General features: G+C 44.1%; 2 protein-coding genes across 7 annotated transcripts in view; one reads left to right on the top strand and one right to left on the bottom strand.

The window, feature by feature from the left end:
* Ten-m (teneurin transmembrane protein Ten-m) overlaps positions 1–18,577 on the top strand; it is a 554,800-nt gene that overhangs the window by 276,075 nt on the left and 260,148 nt on the right. For all 5 annotated transcript variants that reach the window (XM_067359312.1, XM_067359311.1, XM_067359317.1 and 2 more), the window contains one exon: positions 431–739. In XM_067359312.1, coding sequence (XP_067215413.1) covers positions 431–739 — 309 coding nt within the window. The remainder of the gene's footprint in view (positions 1–430; positions 740–18,577) is intronic.
* Positions 1–18,577, bottom strand: part of LOC105670001 (sialin) — a 195,127-nt gene that overhangs the window by 137,859 nt on the left and 38,691 nt on the right. For both annotated transcript variants that reach the window (XM_012363265.2, XM_012363263.2), the window contains exon 2: positions 17,427–17,453. The gene's annotated coding sequence lies outside the window, so the exon portion shown is untranslated. The remainder of the gene's footprint in view (positions 1–17,426; positions 17,454–18,577) is intronic.

Here is an 18,577-nt window from a genome sequence, read left to right on the forward strand (position 1 = left end):
GACCCTCCGGGGGTCTCCTAATGCGTTGCACGTTCTTGTGTTCTCGGTGAGTCGGTCGTCTCACCGATCTCTTTCCGATGTTGCGACAGCTTGCAGCGAGCTACCAGCGCTTTGTTCTCTTTGTGATAAACGCGCAACCTCCGTCGGATCTTGCATCTCGCGACAGAATGAACTCCGGAGTTCAGCAACGGTGTATTTTACGACTATTCCGTCTTGCGGCATTGCGGTAATATTTACGTCTGTATTTTTAATATAAGCCGTCCGACAACTCGCTACTTTGACTTTAAAATGAGTTCTCTATTAATTAAATTAATTGCCACAATCTTGTTTTTATTTTTTTTTTTCATATTTCTTTGTAATTTTTATAACATAACTAAATTATGAATTTTGGAGAGAAGCTTGATCGAAATTGTTTCGATGTTTGTTTCAGGGAAGGGACGGCTTTATCCGGCCTACAGTCTAAGTGGCAGCGAGGGTGAGGATAATACCTCTAGTTTGCGCAGTCGCGCCTATCCGCAAAATAATCATCAAACCGGTCAATCGCATCACAATCAGTACAACACCAGTCAACACAAGCAGCGCGTCTACCAGCAGCAACAACAACATCCATTGTATCATATGCCCGGCAGTGGTGCTGGCCTGAGTGATACACCGACTTCCGGTAACGCGTCTGACGAAACTCTCACCGATAGTGATCTCATCACTGTCGCTCGCGATTCTGCGCTCCTCGTGCATAACGGTGAGTAAGTATTTTTTACAGTAATATATCGATAATAATAAGTATTATTAACGCAATACAAATCTAATGCTTAATTCGCGATTGTCGGCTACTTTTTAATAATAAAAAAAAGAGAAACTGACTATTATTTTAAATAGAATAAAACATATTTTTTAAAGAAACTAACAAAATATGTATGTACAAGAAATCAAATGCAAGTCAAAAATCGACCCGCGAGAGAGATTCTCGTTCGTATTCTATCGACTAGTAACGATCGCCGATACCCGAACGATTCGACGGGCCGTGTCGTGTTTTGGCTCGATCGTTTCGGTCGTTTATTATTTCGACCATATCACGAAGCCAGAAAAATCTTCTCGCTCGTATTAAATTATATGTCATTATTTTACAACATATTTTTATTACCAGTCAGTCGTATGACTATAACCGTTTAGTTTATAATGAATTTTTGTATTCGGATCAATTTTCACAAACATTAATGTTAGCTTGCGTTACAAGATAGAGCACCCTTTTTGCGATGCTGAACTAAAAAGCATTTTCATAATTCAGTAGCAAATGTCATCTTGGCATGATCGAAGGCGTCGCTATTAACCCGGGACGCTTCGTGACACACTGTGTAACGGTAATGTAATCGTCTAATACGCCCCCCCCCCCCCCCCGGATGACGCGATGATTTCCACTGTCATGCTAATTCGCGTGGCTCGTAATTGCGCGTTTATGCGCACCCGAGAGCCGAATTGACCTCGAGCATTATGCGTCCAGGATATGTCCCGGTCTGTCACGGGGAGGGCAGGAATTATTCGCTCGTGGAAGAATAGAAGCATACGTATGATGGATGGCGCCGGCGTGTTGTCACGTTGAGGGACCAGGCTCGGAGTCGTCATCGCTGGAGAGATTGAAATCCGCGAGTTTTCCCGGCTTTCCTTTTCATCTCGTGCGGCGCGGAGTCGTCACAGTCATAATGATTCAGCTGAAATCTTAATGGAGTATCGAGAATCGCGGTAGGATGTAATATTGCGTCCAATAAAAGGGAAGACCCTTCCCAGTCATATCTTTCTTCCCCGGAAGTCACAGCGGAGATTCGTTGCCACGTCACGCGCGCTTGCTTCACCGCCGCGATATACTGAATATGTCTTCGTTATAACGTTTCTATTCATTTGCGCGAAAGCTTCTATATTCTTGTGTCTTATGATGTATGTATATACATATATATATTTAGGCAACGGCGGGGGATCGTCTTTATCGTTTCATCATCTCGCATTACACGCAGTACGAATCGCATACAAACGTTTTATTCTCGATCGGCCAATACAGTACGCGCTGCGCGATGAATTGATTTACTCGTCTTCGGCCGCGACTGCAGCGATAAATACCTTTCACGTGCAAATGTCCACTGCGTTGAGTACGGAGCTGACTTGGTTTCCAGGTGGTACGCGTTAGATGAAGGTGGTGCAGGATGGGCTAGACGGGCCCGAGATATGGTGTATACCTTCGGAGCGATACGTCATCCCTGACAACCCGGCGTGCCGATAACCCCCCGTCTACGACAAACCCCGTGTGTGGCCTCACACCTCATCGCCGCAAGGGCCATCCATCATGTTTGAGTAATGTAGGGGAACGATTTCGCGTTATTGCGAATGACCGACTCTGTCGCACGTGTCCTTTTACCGTTCTGTCTTCTCATGGATTATCCTCGAAAGATTTGTTCCGTTAACGCGATGAACTGATATCATTATGCTTTATCCCTCCCGATAACTCAACGTCGTTTCTTATTTTCACGATTGAACACGTTCGTTCGATGAAAATTAGTCGTTGCAGACGAAAAGCAATCATTCAACGCCAAATACGCGCTAGTCAAAATTGCTCCCATAATTATTCCAACCGTCTAAACAAGCCTCACGGCTCTTTCTATATTCCTACGAAAGCAAGAATCTTCTGAATTTAAAATGTGAAAAATATTCTGTATCCAAAAATTACTTTTGCATTATCATAATATTGTATAATAATATTATTTAATATTTATAAATATTATATATAATATTGCATTATTTAATATTTTTGCATAAATATCATCGATATATTATTATTAGTATGAATTATATTAGACGTTAATTACACAATAATTCTCGCGTATATGAATATATGATCCGCGTTACAGAGATTAGCATGTTCATACTGAGCATCATTACCCTGCGAACAGATACCTTGGTCGATTATACTGCTGTGTGTAATTCGATGCGATGAATTAATAGTAGCGCCTTTGACGAATCAATTCCTCATGGACTTTAAATCTTCTGCTTGCGGAGGAATCTTCGGCACGAGATCAGAGACGATACACAAACTATTAATTACTGTCAAAAGCGAAATAAACCGCGTTACATCCGCTCCCTGATTAACAGTCGGCACAATCGCCGTTTTCATCGTCGAGCGCTGAATGAATTGGGATTTTCGCCGGCGTATGGCGGCGGCGGGCGTGACGAATTTCTCGATTCCGCCGCGCGCGGAATCGCGAGCCACGTTAATGAGACGGAAGTAATCCCCCCCCTCCGGGGTATTCATTCGTCCTGGTTGAAAGCCCTCCTGGGTCGGTCATAGTTCCGGCACAGGAATGGATTTCACCGCGAAATTCCGGTCGTGCACTCTAATCCACGTCGCCGTCTCCTCCGACCTTCGATATTCACACGGAGGAAGAACTCCCGTCGCTTTATCACAAACGCGCGCCCTCTCTGGAATTCCTCCTTCGCGTATTATAAATTTCCCAGATAATTAATGTCCTCCCAGCCGTATAACTTTTTCTCGACAATGTATGCTTAAATTACGAGAATTATAAGTAACATTGAATTTTGCACAGACTAAAATCATAAAGTTGTTCATGCAGTTCGAAATTTATACGCGCTTATATACGTCGCGCTTGATACGCAAATCATCGATATACACTTTTATTGCTTGTATTGTTTAGATAAAATCTGAAAATCTCCATCGTGCAATTTATCGCATTTTTTTCTCATTACCAAAGTTACTGCATATTATTGTTTCCGACGCGATAGTTTTACCAATGCATTTTACGGTACATGTTTGCGTCATCGACAATATCAGCGCGCGACGATTTATCAAATACCCTTTAGTAACGCGGGCTTTTGTCACCGGTCGGATAATCACGGCTCGTTACACCGAAGAACGCGATGACCGGGCACTTCGACACATAATAAAAAAAAAATCGTCCTTTGTTGCTCACGTAGAATATCGGATTTCGCCTGCGTCGCTCCGCATTAACGAGCGTCTATCATCGCGAATATCTCCGTAACGATCGGTCCTGCTTCATCGAGTTACTCGCTCGTTAACACTTCGTTTGATCCTACGACTGACGACGTTTCGCCGTCGTCTCGCGTGATGAGCGCGCGCAACCCACCCCGGCGGCAATATAGCCGTGCATGTCGCGACGCTGTCTTCCGATCTGACGGTAGGCCCGTCCGTCGCTCGCGCAGTCTGCACTTCCGCCAGGTAGACAGGCGCATAAATAAAAAATCAATACACCCTTTTCTACGTTCGCGCGTCCTGCCGTCGTTCCTCCTTGTTTCCTTCGCGCCCTCTCTCATCGTCAGCCCGGTCTCTCGTCATCTCCTCCGCCGTTCGAGACTCCTCTCCTTCGCGTTCTGTTTCGCGCCCAATTTGCGGCCCATCATCGCTACGGAAGAAGCAATTTCTAACTTAAATGAAACTCCCTCTTGCTCGCGCTCGCCTACACCCCACGATCGACAGGAGACGCCGGTCTTGCGTTTCAGCAGGCAGGGCGCAGACAGAGGGTGCACTGGAAGCTCTTCTCTATCGCAGCGAGCGACGGCCACCCCGTAGTTACCAGTCGCTCTGAGACCGCTTACACGCAACTACCAATATTCCTGACAAGATTATGACGTGGGCTCCGAACACTTTGTAACTGCACGCAACTTTGGTACGTCCTTTTGTCGAAAATTCTTTACGATCCAATATTACAAATACATTTCTTTAGAACTCGATACAAAAATATTAAAAATATAAAAGCATAAAAGCGTCAAAAGTTAGCAATTTATATAACTTTAGGGAATCTTAATAAATTCATTTTCACACTGCAGATATAAAACATAAAATCATGGCTGTTATTGTTTTTTTTTTTGTTCTATGGATAGTTTTTCCCTATAAATTTTCTCGCAAAATTTTTGCCTATAAAAAATAGTAATCATTAATTTTCGCAATTTTCGTCGTAAGCTTCGCTTGTTACATACGACAGAGAAACGCACACATAGCTGATATTATTAACTCGATGCGTGGATTATCTAGTGTTCACCGAGGTACATTGTCCCGAAGTATCACTAAACCGCTTACAGGCTAGATATTACATCCCTGCCAAGATCATCGCGCAAACTTGCGGGAAACTGCAGCTGCAAGTACCTCACCTCGCGTCAAATCATTGCAGCGAGTGATCGCCCGGGACGAGCGCCGCATTCCGAACTTTTCTTTTCCCCGGCCCCACAGTGCCGCAGCTACTTGCCACAAGGAGCTAGTTAACAGTTTGTTACGTCCCTGTCACTATCACGATGCAAAACCGGAACTCCTACTAACTAGCTTCTTGTGGCGCCCGCTATCGCGATTATCGTTTGTCGTCCATTCAGCGTATCTATTACATCGCCGTAAGCAATCCAGATCAATCGCGCAGCTTTACTCTGTTCGGTACAACTTTCACGGAGATAAAGTTCGCAGCGCGAAATTAGATTAAGGATTACCTTTCATTTGTTTCTCGTGCAATACAGTAATTAATATACGATATGTCCATGTTTTATGCTTCAGGATTTTTGTATTGTTTGTTTTGTTATCTGAGCGAGATAATTTATGAAACAATCTAGAGATTATCTGCCGAGAGCAATAGTCTCGCTTGCGCCTGTTCCCCGCCTGTGTCTGCAACTTTTTGCTGATATCGATGCTGATAACTACATTGGCTCGCTCGGCAGGCAATAATAAAGCAGGACTGACAAAGAAGGTTAGCGGCGCTATCGCGTGGCTCGAAGTTGGCGAGATTGCCTGGCAGCCTCTCGATATGGCCTGAGTGGAAGCGCGGCGAACTTCGATAATCTTCTCTCCAGCGAGCGGCCCAGGGCCCAAGTTTGGCAATCAATGCGAAGTAACAGTTTAATTAAATACGGGTAACCCTTCGCCGACTCCGCGTGCGCGCGCCTGCTCGCCCACTCGCTCGCTCGCTTCGCTCGCTTACCCGAAGACAGACTAATCTCGCGTCGTCTCAAGGGCTCCAGCTGGATTCGGCAAACGTGAGTGTTCGACGGACTCGCAAATCCGATCGTCGTCGTTCGCGTCCCGCTTTCCCCTCCCTAGTCCCTTCATCCTTCGCCCCCTTAGATCGCGACACGTCGAACTTTGCGGTCGGTAAACAGCAATCGAACGAATACGAGATTTCGACCGAAATCGAGTCAGCGTCGGTCTGTAAGGCCGTTTCATCGAGCGTCAGAAGTTGCGCTGAATCCGCAGATTGCCGTAGATCTGGGTTAGTGATAACGTAGAATAAACACGATTCTAACTTATCAGTTTCAGTGGAGCGCGCCAGGCGGAGAATAGTCTATTCATTCATTGATTATGCTTCCGAGGGACTTTATATTCACATCGAGTTACGAAAATAGTTGGAAAATAAGAGTCGCGAGTTGTTTACGAGTTTTCCTTCGCAAAGAGAAATTTACCGAATTATTTTGCTATATCAATTTCAATTTGTATTCTAAGCTCATTTAACGTATATGCGATATTCGTTCGCGTGGAGCGCGTTATGCTGCAAAATGACACCGTAAACAAGCAGCGCGTGTTTCTCTGCGGGGAATTTTAAAACAGAATTTTACGTGTTTACCGAGAACGGTACAATTTAACATAAAATGAATGTTCTCGCGATTATCTATGAACCGCATCGCGAATTAAGCCGAGGTATGCATAATGAGGGGGGGGGGAGGGGAGGGGGGGGCAGACGCCACACACTCGCGCCGCAATATATTCCGTGAATTATGATGGCCAGGTTTTTAACACGCGAACATTTGAGCTTCGAGACCTTTTAACATGTCGAGTGGATCGCGAGCGGGGAGATTCTACCATCGGTGACAAAGTACCCTTACGTGAGTCCATTACCGGAAGCACCTTTCAGGCTAGAATGTTATTGATACGTAGACGTAAGTTTGCGCGCGTAGAAGACGATCGGCGGCTCCCCCTTCGAGGAGCATTATGTCTGTAGCGAACGCTCCTCATCCATTTTCCATTCTCCTCACCGTTTTTCTTCGCCGACCGCCATGTTTATGTATGTCCGGCTGATTACCGAAAGCGAGGATACGCGGCTGTTTGTCTCGCGTACCCGACGGCGACAGTAGCGAAGCATCGGAGTACGAGAGGGTCACGCTCGAATACTCTCGGCTTTCCTCGTGCCTCACAGCGTCCTTCTCCCCCCCCTTTCTCTCTCGCTATCTCTCTCTTTCTCTCTCTCTCTCTCTCTCTGTCTGCGTCGCCGTCTTCTTATCTTCTCTCGTGCTCTCGCAGTTCTCCGCTACGCATGACTCCCCGATGCCACGAGCAAGTTTTATACCCGGGGGACGTCTCCTACGCCTGATTTCGATTCTCGAAACTTCGCCTTTTCGCGGCCTTTCGTCTCGTTCGTCGCGCCCCCGCTCCCTTCCACCTTCCTTCAGAGCCCTTGAGTCTCTCTCTTCTTCGCTTGTTTACGAATTACCGGACTCATTTCCATCCTTCTGTCGACCTTCGCTCCGCTCGGAATCTCGTTCGAGCATATCGGGAGAAAACGAACTTTTCCCATGTGTTCCGAAGTAAATGGATCGCCACGAGGCAGAAGATCCGCGAAGCATTCCCGGGCAATAAAGGCTCTGTCATCGGGTCTTTATAGTACTCTTTGCCGTGGTTCACAAGGGAACCATTACTGCTATTCAGCGAGTCAGTCGACGAGTTTCCTAACATTTTTAAGCATCTAATGTGTATAGACGCATTTGCCATGCATATTCACATTAAAATCTGTATTTCATTCGATATAAAATATTTAAAAGCAACGAAAAAAATGATATTATTACAAATGATGACGCTGTTACAATTCGGAATACACGTATCATTGCAGCGCAACGAAATTGCACTTTCGGTATCTACATTATCCGTAATCCGTCAACACAGTGACGTCATAACTATCCCGCCACAGATTACGGCGATCTGCCCGTTATTAACTTGAATATTACTCGATGAGCGGTATTCCCGGTGAAAAGGATTCATCGCTCGCTCAACAAGCTCTACATAGCGCTATGGTGCATTCCTGATAACTGCCACGGACTTCAGCCGGACGGGCACTTGTCCTTCGTTGCACATAGCGTACATTTGAACCGAGAATGGAACGACCCGAATCCCTTTTAATACCGAACTAAGTGGGAAATGATGTTCCTCCCTCCCCTCCTCTCCAACGGTCCGAGAGAAGCTCCTTCGTGCCGTTATCAAACCCAAGTTCAACCTATGCATTATTCAGAGAAAGAGTGGACGCGAAATTGGTGGTGGGGCGGAAAAAAGGGGATCTATTAGCATGGAACCAAATTACTTTTCTGCGATAACGTCATTCGTATAATTTGCCGCCGCGGCGGACGACGGTGGGAGCTCTTTTTTTCGCGAGTAACATCTCTTTCTGCAGCGGCAACGTAATATCCAGAACCGAGCCCATCGCTTTTCCCTCTGCGATTCTTCCGATAAGGATTCCTCGTTTGACCGCGATTTCCAATAGAAGGAAATAAAAGCGCGGCAAAGATAGCGAGCTTACCACGCGTCGCTTCCGAAGGTTTCAACGATATTCTAGCAATATTTCTGTTACGTCATTGAATACAAAAAAAAAAAAAAAATAAATAAACACGATGCATTTTTATATGCGCGATGTTTCGAAATAAATATACTTCTTTTTTCTCTTTCACTTTCGTGCATTAAACGGTGAAATGGTAAAAATACTTTCAGTCGAAATCGGATACTGCAATCGTGCATATTCAGAAAAACTGTAATTTATTAGTTGACGATAAACACGTTTGATATTATACCCGGTCGAAGGGAAGTAAAAACTGAATCCAGAAAGCCGCGCAGGAATGAAACTACGGAGTACACGCGGAGAGAATCAGCGAGCGGACGACATAGCGTCGGAATGTAATTTGTTGTCCGTGGAAGACAATCGAGGGATCGGTCGCGGAGGACGGAAGAGGACACGAGTCCTCCGACTTGGATCTCGACGAATCCAGGGTTGAAACGGATCCGGCGGAAGAACGAGAGCTCTCTCTCCGCGGCGCCGTGGTCGAAGAAACAATTTCAATCATTCTTGTCGTAGCTTTGATGTTTTATGAGGATACCTACGCATTCCTCTGGTCCGTGGAGTCGCAATTCGTTTGGGAAACCGAACTCTTTTTCCCGTTGTCCGCTCTCGCGATCCGTCTCTTGCCGTTGCCTTTTTCCAGCGTCTTAAGCGCCGGAGCCGGTGTGTGCGCGCGTGTGAGCGTCCCGGCTTTCTTTCGTTTCTCCGCGTTGTTTGACGGTCACGGAAATACAGAGGATCCGTGAGCGGAAGGAATCGAGACACGGGCGTCAGTTCGATTTGATTGTGTCTCGGAGCTGGAGCAAATAATGGAGGTTCAATGTCTCTCTTCGTATCTCTCTCTCTCTCTCTCTCTCTCTCTCTCTCTCTCTCTCTCTCTCTCTCTCTCTCTCTCTCTCTCTCTCTCTCTCTCTCTCTCTCTCTCTCTCTCTCTCTCTCTCTCTCTCTCTCTCTCTCTCTCTCTCTCTCTCTCTGTCTCTGGCGACCTCGTAATGCTAAGCTCACTTGCCTGCCTTCGGTGATCATGCAAATATTTATTTATCAGTGCTCGCTAAGAGCAAATAATCCTGTGCGACAACACAAATGCGCTTGAATCTTGAATTTAAATATGAACTACGATTCTCCTGCCAGAAAGTTATTTTTAATTCGTACGAACAAATTCAATAAATTCTGATTGCTTTGATTAATAATAATTTACATTGTAAAAAGTATTTCTCTGCGAAAAGTGCTGCGTCAGCGATCTGGAAACGCAAAAACAACGTTTAAGAGAACGGTTGTCGAAATGTATCAGCTGCAAAATTCGGACCACGTTTCCGAGCAGATACTTTGACTTTCTTGCTATCTCTTTGAAAGCCCGGGGTACCCGGAATCGAAGTATACTTCGAGAATGAAAGTACTCCCTCGCGCGCATTCGGAAAGTACACCTGATATCGCGCGACGCGATGCGGGGTAAATCCGAAATCTAATCGCTCGGCCGTAAAATTCCAGGCACGTGCGCGGTATATGCAGTGGGTACCGGTTGAACCTGAAAAGAGCCCGATGTCGAAGACGCGACGCGCGGCGAGACGAGCAGGACGAGTGCGGGAAAAAAAAGCAGACCGGAAAACTAACGGAGAACGAGGGCGTCGGGGGCGGAGATTCAGGGCGCTCGATTCCAGAAGCAGCCGGATATCAATGCGGTAGATTACAATGTCCCCTTCCCCCCTTTTTTTCCCTCCCCCGAGACGCGACAATAGTCGTCTTCGGTAAAACGCCGCGATGGCAACGCGCGTTTATTGCGCCGGCCGATGCTAAAAGTTCCATTTACATACCGCGCGAAAACGCGGCGCGGGCGGCGAGAGGCGCGGTGAAAAAAGATGCGGATGCGATTTGCAAGACGCCGCGCCGGTCGGAGGGAAGAACGATGATAATAAAGGAAGTGGAAGGGAGAAAGAGGCGGCGGCAGAAGAGTAAAAGTCGGGAAGGCAAATTTCGTTATTGCCTGCGACAGCCCCGAGGCACGCGGCGTTTAAAGCGTTGTTAAAATAAGAAATTGAGTGTGATAAAAGTGTACAATAATAATAAGTATATAAATAATGAAGTTCAGTAGTCGCCCGATGACTGCGTGATTTATTGCTGTTGATTTCTCTGCGATTCGATTTCCCGAAATCTAGAAGGTAGTTTTGAAATTCACTTTTGCGAAATTACAAATCTTACGATTTTTCGCGTGAAATTATATTCAGATTACGGCAGAATTAATTTTTTATTACTCACACGCGTGGAACAAGATAGACGGAACAATTTATTTTATGCGCATAATGGATTATTACGCGTTAATTTACGAAACTAAAATCGAGTCGTAATTATATTTCGTGCGCTGATGATGGTCGCTGCTTTCTTGCAGCCACATCCGATTTAGAAGCACCGAAATTTTCCGTAAAACAAATAACAAGGTAGACCGGACAATTTGCCGGGTTTGCATGATTAATCATTTCGCATCAATTTGCGAAACTAAAGTTGCGTGCCGTAATTATCCGAATATTATTTCGCCCTCTTGGTGAGGGTGCCCGGTTTCTTGCAGCCACGCGTGTCTACGCCTGTACGGAAGCACGTACACACAACCCACGTACTCCTATTCCGACGTGGCTCTCGTGAAATTAAACCGAGAGTCCATCGTTTCCCTCTTTCGGTCGGGTCGCTGCTATAAACTTCGCCAGTTTATTGTTTCCCCGCGCGCAGAGTAATTTAAAGGACCCACCCAGCGGGCCAAACCAGGGCCGCAGCCAGACAGGGTGATCATCCCTCGAACCTCATAATTGATTTTCGTGCAAATACGATCTTAAAAATGCAATTTGATATAGTGCTGCGATAAGATAAATCTTACATCGCGCACGCGAATTATCATTTATCATTTTTTCAAATTCAATTTCTCGTGATTATCGAGTGCCTAAATGTATTATAAGCCAAGTTTGAAGCACAATTTAACGTAAAGTTGTTTCACATGATACGAAAGTGTAAATGCTTTAGAAAATTGTTATTTACTTTCGCTGAAAGGATAATACATATAATTCTTATTTGAAATTTTCGATCGGCTTTTCTTTCATTTTCAATATCGAATATTAAATTACCAAATTAAACATTAAAATTTACTGTTTCTTTTGAAACTAATTGCGAAATAAAATTTGATTATTTGCCTTTTAAAAGTGCAATTTATCAAAATCTTCTTGTTAATGTTAAATAACGCATCCAAGTAAAGAAGACGTTCCGGAAGATTAATGCAAACCTTCTAGTGCGGCCTACATACTATGGCAGAGAACAACACTCAAAACGATTAAATGTATACATTAGGCGAAGCAAGGCAGAAGGTCCATTTATCCCGTCTTACGTATTGTGCCCCCGCTGGGTGTATATGCCCGATTACTTTAATTCAGAGCCCGCGACGGCGATAATTCATTGCGCGATACAGGGCAGCGATTTCGGCCTTAGGCCGGTTATTTGTAACCGACGAGCCATCCTTCTCCGCTCTCTCCGCGCTGACACCCCTTCCCCGTTCCTTCTTTGCCGTCTACCCGTCCGTACGACGCCCACACGCATTCGGGCACCACCCTTCGAGATCGCTATCGTGCTTCGAGGGCGATTCGGGAACGCGCACCCCTGTTCACGGACTCGTAAAAAAGAATCGCCTGTCTAAACGCGTTAACGACGGCCAAAAGAGCGCAACGACCGACTTTTCATAGCCTGAAGACGCGCAGTCGAGAAAAAAAAATCACAGTATATTACAAACTGGTTAGAAACAACGAACTCCTAGCTCCGTGCCTCGCTAAGGAACCACGATCAGCCCTGGGGATCCTCGTGCTAAGCAACTATAATAAATTAAAGCGCATGGGTGGCCGCATGGTATCAGGCAACGTTCGACTCTCCCACACGATATTTTATGTAATCGACCTTTGCACCTCCGCGTGCCTCGGAGGTGAGCCGATGATGTAAAGACGACTTTATTGCGAGCAAAAATGATTTAGCTCGGAGCAACGTCAGGTATTTAAAACTCTCTTCAGCTATCACGAAATATTAATAGATTTTGCAATTTTCTAAATCTTGCATCTCAAAAATAATAACACGTTGTTTTGTAATTAAATTAGAAATACTGGAAACGATTAAAAGTTACCATTTTCAAACATTATCTTAGATGTAGTTTTACAAATATACCTGTGTTTCACACTTTCTTGTTGGGTTGCGGAACCTTAATGTTGCTGCGGTTTTGCCGAATCCTCAGCATTTCATCTACGAGAAGAGATGGAGGAGTGCAGAAAGCGATCGGGGAAGGGCCAAGATGAGGAACGCAGCGCGCGAAAGGGGGATCCATAGATCTCGCGGCAGGCTAATTAAACGTCGGGATACCGCCCTATTAGTGGCAGCACCTTGGGGGGCGCACGCAACTTCGGTTTCGCCCCCATACAGCGAACCGGACTAGCTGCCGGCAATTATAAATCGTCAATTAATAAGCGTAACTCACCCACCTACCGCGGCGTCTCGTTGGAAACTTCAAGTCGCGCACTACGGGCGGGGGTGTAAATCACCACGAGGGTCTTTCCACAGTTGTTTCCACGTGGTAGCCAAGGTCACGAGGCTTTCACGACGCGACGTCGGGCGACAAAGAGTTCTTGACGAAGGCCGAGCTCGGTCTCCCTCGACGGAGGCGAAGGCAAAAGTTTATTAAGGCTGGGAGCTCGTCGTGGAATTAAAGTCAGGGAAACTGCCGCGGAGAGGCGAGCAAAAGGCGCCGGTGGAAGTATTAGTGATTATCGTTCCGCACGTATTCACGGCACTCACGAAAAATGGTCGCGCGGAGGAGTATAATAAAAAAGAAAGTTTGGAAATATGACTTTTACGTCGAGTAGGCTCCTTTCATCGGCATCCCGATGATTATTAGCAACGCTGCGATTTATTCATCCGGTAACTTTTCATTATGTACGGATTTTTCTACGGATTTAGAGTGAACGAATTTGTTTGTATATTTGATGTAAATGCAACACGTGCCGCGAGGCATAGCACCGATAATCGAAGCGGAGAGCTGCAAAGTAGTTAGAATCAAGTAACGAGAAACATCGAATGCGTGAAAGATATATAAAAATTATAATAACAGAACGCGCGATTATAGCGGCATGCAAAAGCGAGGCAAAATGGAGCCGGTGCAGGACTTCGTATCTCGTGCCAAGAGTTTTCGCTTGTTCCTCCCTCTTTAACCCCCCTTCCCCCTCCCTACCGCGCCTGTTCTTCGCTCATTGTCTCTTCCTCCTCGTGTCTCTCCTTTCTGCCTTTTCTTGTCTCGCTTGTTGCGGATATAAGCGAGGCGTTGACTATAAAATAATGAAAATTTATGGCTCCCCATCCAAGGCTTCACGGTGAATGGAACGCAAGGGGTACGCAATTTGTAGAGCTTTCAGGAAGCTTTGCCCCTGGCCTGTGATGAAAATGGCGGAGCAACGGTGACAATTACCAGGAACCTTGTCACCCCTCTCCCGGCTTCCTTCTCTCGCGCCGTGTCTGTTCTCGGTCCCCCTCCCCCTCCCTCCCACTCCCCGCCCCCTCGCCACCTCGCGCCGCGAGCACCTTCGTTACAGGTGTTCCCCACTTTATCGTCGTAACTGGATAGACACCTCGATCTCCTTGATCGTTTCTTCGTTATTTACAACGACGAGTCTCGGAAACGAAGCTTTCTACTGTGTCGTTTACGCGAAATAGAATGATCTTCGATCCGCTACCATTCACGGCGCAAAGTGTGCGAAAAACGTCGTCAGCGCGAACTAAACTTCCTTGTAATATCCTGCGTTATTCTTACTGGATAACACTATCGAAAGAGGCATTCTGCAAAATGGCTCAATAATACTTCCTTTATATAAATAAACTTTTTTCGTTTTATTTATGTCTTTTTTCAGCCTTCCGCGCTGTTCGGACTCTGTTGTCGAATCAAAGACGTGCGCTTTGTCGTAAGTGAAAACGCACGGCGGCATTAACGAAATCCGTGCATAAGAGAACGGTAGAGTTATTCAAGAAATATTTTATTCAAGAAATATCTCGGGACGGAGAAGAAGTACGAATCGCTCAGTGCTCTCAGTTTGATGAGCGTAAGGGCTGAACGCCCGTCGATCGAATAAATAGGTACTTTCTGTATTCCGCTCGTATCGTTTGTGAATAGTTTATATTCGTTCGTGGAATAAGGAATAAGCGGTTTGTTCGCACGTGAGTGCTTCCAACATGGCATACGTGGATTTGAATACAAAGTGGGTGGAACATCGGATATCCGTGCACAAGGAGGTAATTGCATTGAATAAAGAAGGATTTGAAAACGTAAAAGTGTCTACACTTATCGCCATTCAAATATGTGTGCATTCGAGATTCTCAATATTCACGATCCAAAACGATTTTTCTGCGTAATAACATACGAACATGCGCTGATGCTTCCACTTTCCCGTCCACCCTTTGATCGACTCACAAACTTAACTTCATTATCTGTTATCTATATTTTCTGGAAACATTGTGACAGCATACAATTTAAAAAAAAGTAATACTTTGGACGCAAAGGATATTGCCGCAAAGCTGTAACTATTTTTTATAATCTTGAAACGATTCTAAGAAATAAAGTAATATTTTCGAGAATGCTTCAAAGTATGCAAATAAGAAAATAAATTAAAAACAAGCATAAAGATAGTTTGTATAAATATTGTTTTGCATAATTTATAGTGACTCATACTCTAGTTCTAATATTTTTCTTATGTTATATAACAAATTCAAAAATAGATTATATAATACTTTTATTAACTTTAAGTAAAAATTATATCGATACCGTATCATAATACGGTTGGTATGGAACACCCTGTATATTCTTGTTTATTGAAATTCAATAATTGCGTCAGTTAAGGTTGTGCAGCAAAACTCGATGCATTGAATAATAAAAACATTGGATTTAAGGAATGTCGAGACGGATATAACTTTCTCTTTGCACCCCATAATCCCACTTTTTCCCGTCGCTGCCGGGAGTTGAAAATTCCAAACTTAGCTGTCCGCGCTTGGAGTCGATTTCCTCGGGGACACGGGACGGGCATGGCGTTTTCCGACGAAAGAAATGTATTTACAGCCGCGTAGGGAGGTAGGTAGTCGCAAAGGTGGAGGAATCTCGGCAGCGTCGTTAATGCTTCTCATGGAAATATTACCGTGTCGATTCCACGGGATATTGCGTTACGATCGGAAACGCCTGTCGCGTTTGCCCGTGGGAATAATGTCACATGTATCTCGATCGTACGTGGGTTATCTAATCGCACGCATCGTTACGCATTTCTTGAAAGAAATCCAACTGGGTGTCGTTAAAAAAATATTCTCTCTCACTCGGCACTTCGCACTTATTGTTACTTGCGAAATCTTAAAGTTGAAAGAATCTGGAGTACTCTTGGGCATTTTTAATATACTATTTGTATTTAAAATAGGACTGTGAGATAGATTTTGCTTACGAGCTCAAAACATGTTGTATATTGCAGTATATATGTTGTATATTGTTGTATATAAAACAACGAGATAAGGATTTTGAGATATCCATCCGCATTAAAAAAAATATATTTTTTTAACTTAACCAACTTTTAGGTAATTGACAATAGTAAATAATTATCGAAATTAAATTCTGTCGTCATGTTGAAGTGTGTGCAAAGATTGTTCAAAACGCGAAATATGACGAAGCTGTCGATATAATTCTAACGGTCGATACGATGGTCAGCGGTCTCGTGTAGCAAGCAACAGCATATAGCCTACAGCATGGTGTAAAGAATGTAAGGTGAAGTATTGCGCATATGGCGGCGACTTCAAATTTCAACCAATCAAATTTGCCCGATGAGGAAACGCGCCAATTATAAATGTAGTAAGTTATTTAAAAATAATATATTTAAACAATACAATTATTATATGTTTATTAATATGAAAAATGTAAATGCAATGTAATATTTACTAACCACATGTAATCTTTGAATTTTCATCCCTCTGGCAAGCCTGTAACCATTTTCTTCGCAGCTCAGGATCTTGAGGAAACGAGTAATATCTCACTTTTTTGCTGAATATATAATTTGTCCGATTTTTACAATTTCTCACGAAACAACTTGGCATGGTTGAAAATTTGTCGTCGACTTGTCAAAACTTCACAAGTAATATTCACACATGCACACAAGTGATAGCCACCGATGTCAATCATTGTCAAAACTATGTAACTGATTCTATCGTGCGCCGGCCATATTGAATTTTGCATCACCGGGCATATTTGATTGGTTCGCTGTTCCCCACTACTTTTGAACCACTGCGCATTCATCGGAATGCTTCACCTTATATTCTTTACACCATGGCCTACAGTACGGATGCAATAATGCACTAATGATGTCACCAGAACAAACAACATTTTAAATATTTGCTCGACCGATATTATCCGTACGGGCCTTGCGCGAAATATTCGAACGCAACAGCAGCAAAATATCGGATATTATCGTATAGGCGATATGCGACGCATGAAAAACGTAATTTAAATCGTTATATCAAATTTCAGCGCACTTGATTAATGTCAATCACATGTAATATAACCGAGCGTCGATGCCGAGGTTACTGCGCGTGATTCATTAGTACGGTCATTAACACGTTTGTCGATGACACGATTGCCAGGGGCTCAAATACGAGCAATATTTTAATTTCTATTTAAACGCATCGATTATTCTCTGTAGTATTTTGTATTTTCAATACGTGCGCTTAATTGGACAGATCTTGCATTGCATTACCGTTTATATTGTTCGTCGCGCTGCGTGCGGTTTCACGGAAAATGGTACTTACCCGCGCTGAAGAATTCTGCTGCTGCTTCTGTAACAAAAATAATATAAAATGTAAGATAAGAGGATAACTTTTTTTAATATGAAAAAAATATATAAAATATAATATAATATATAATATAAAAGAAATATAAAGATAAACTTGTATCAGCAGATTTTCAATTTAAAAACTATGATGTCCAATCGTACAGATCGTATTTCAAAGTAATAAATTTTCTAAAAATAATTTATTTTATGATAATCTTATGTGTTATAACTTAAAAATTGAAGTTTTTTAATATAACATATAATATAAAATTAAATTACAAACACAATAATAATAATAATAATAATAATACAACGACTAAGAGAATCCACTAAAACATCCGCTTCACAGGGAGTGAACGATAAATAACACGATTATGAATGATCCATGACAAATCTGCGGACATTAAGAAACGCTACAGTGAGAAATTGTACAGTGGGATGGAATCTTTCGCAGACGAGGTTTATACAGCGCCGTGCGCCGTCGCGTCTTGCGGACATCAATTTTTCATTTATAAATAAGGAGGGCCAATTACCATACTCGCGTCGTACAATTAAACGCGCGCGGGTCCAATGAGAGACACTCGCGGCGCTCGTCGTGTATTACGGTGAATAAGTTGGAACGGCGGAATTTACGTTTATACACCAGCCGAGAGATAAATGAATCCTCGTTAGGTCGAGCACGATGAACCCTCGTTTGCATCATTCCCGAGGCTCTCGATCAAAGTGAAACTTCCTGACTTCCCGATGTCGGGAGAGCGGCATATATTGAACCGGCGACCTTCAAAGGGCCGTTTGAAGCATCGGAAGGTGTGCCCTTAATGTTTTACCGCCGATTCCGCCGGCGCGATCGCTGACGTTACCATAACGATCTCTACTCTCTCGGAGCTTCGGTCGCCGCAATTTATTTTCGAGAGCGGCTCGTTTTAACGAACACGGACGCGCACAGCAAGATGAAGTTGCGCGAGCGTAAAACTGCGATCACGCGAATTCTATTTGTCCGTTTTATGTTGATTATGGATCGTACAAAGAGCTCGTTTATCGGGTTCCCCGAGGTGCATTTGGCAGCGAGACTTTGAATGGCAACGTAATATCGAAGAGAAGTGGTCATAACTGCGTTACGGACCGTAA

Source organism: Linepithema humile, chromosome 7 (genome assembly GCF_040581485.1).
Source record: "Linepithema humile isolate Giens D197 chromosome 7, Lhum_UNIL_v1.0, whole genome shotgun sequence".
Taxonomy (NCBI): domain Eukaryota; kingdom Metazoa; phylum Arthropoda; class Insecta; order Hymenoptera; family Formicidae; genus Linepithema; species Linepithema humile.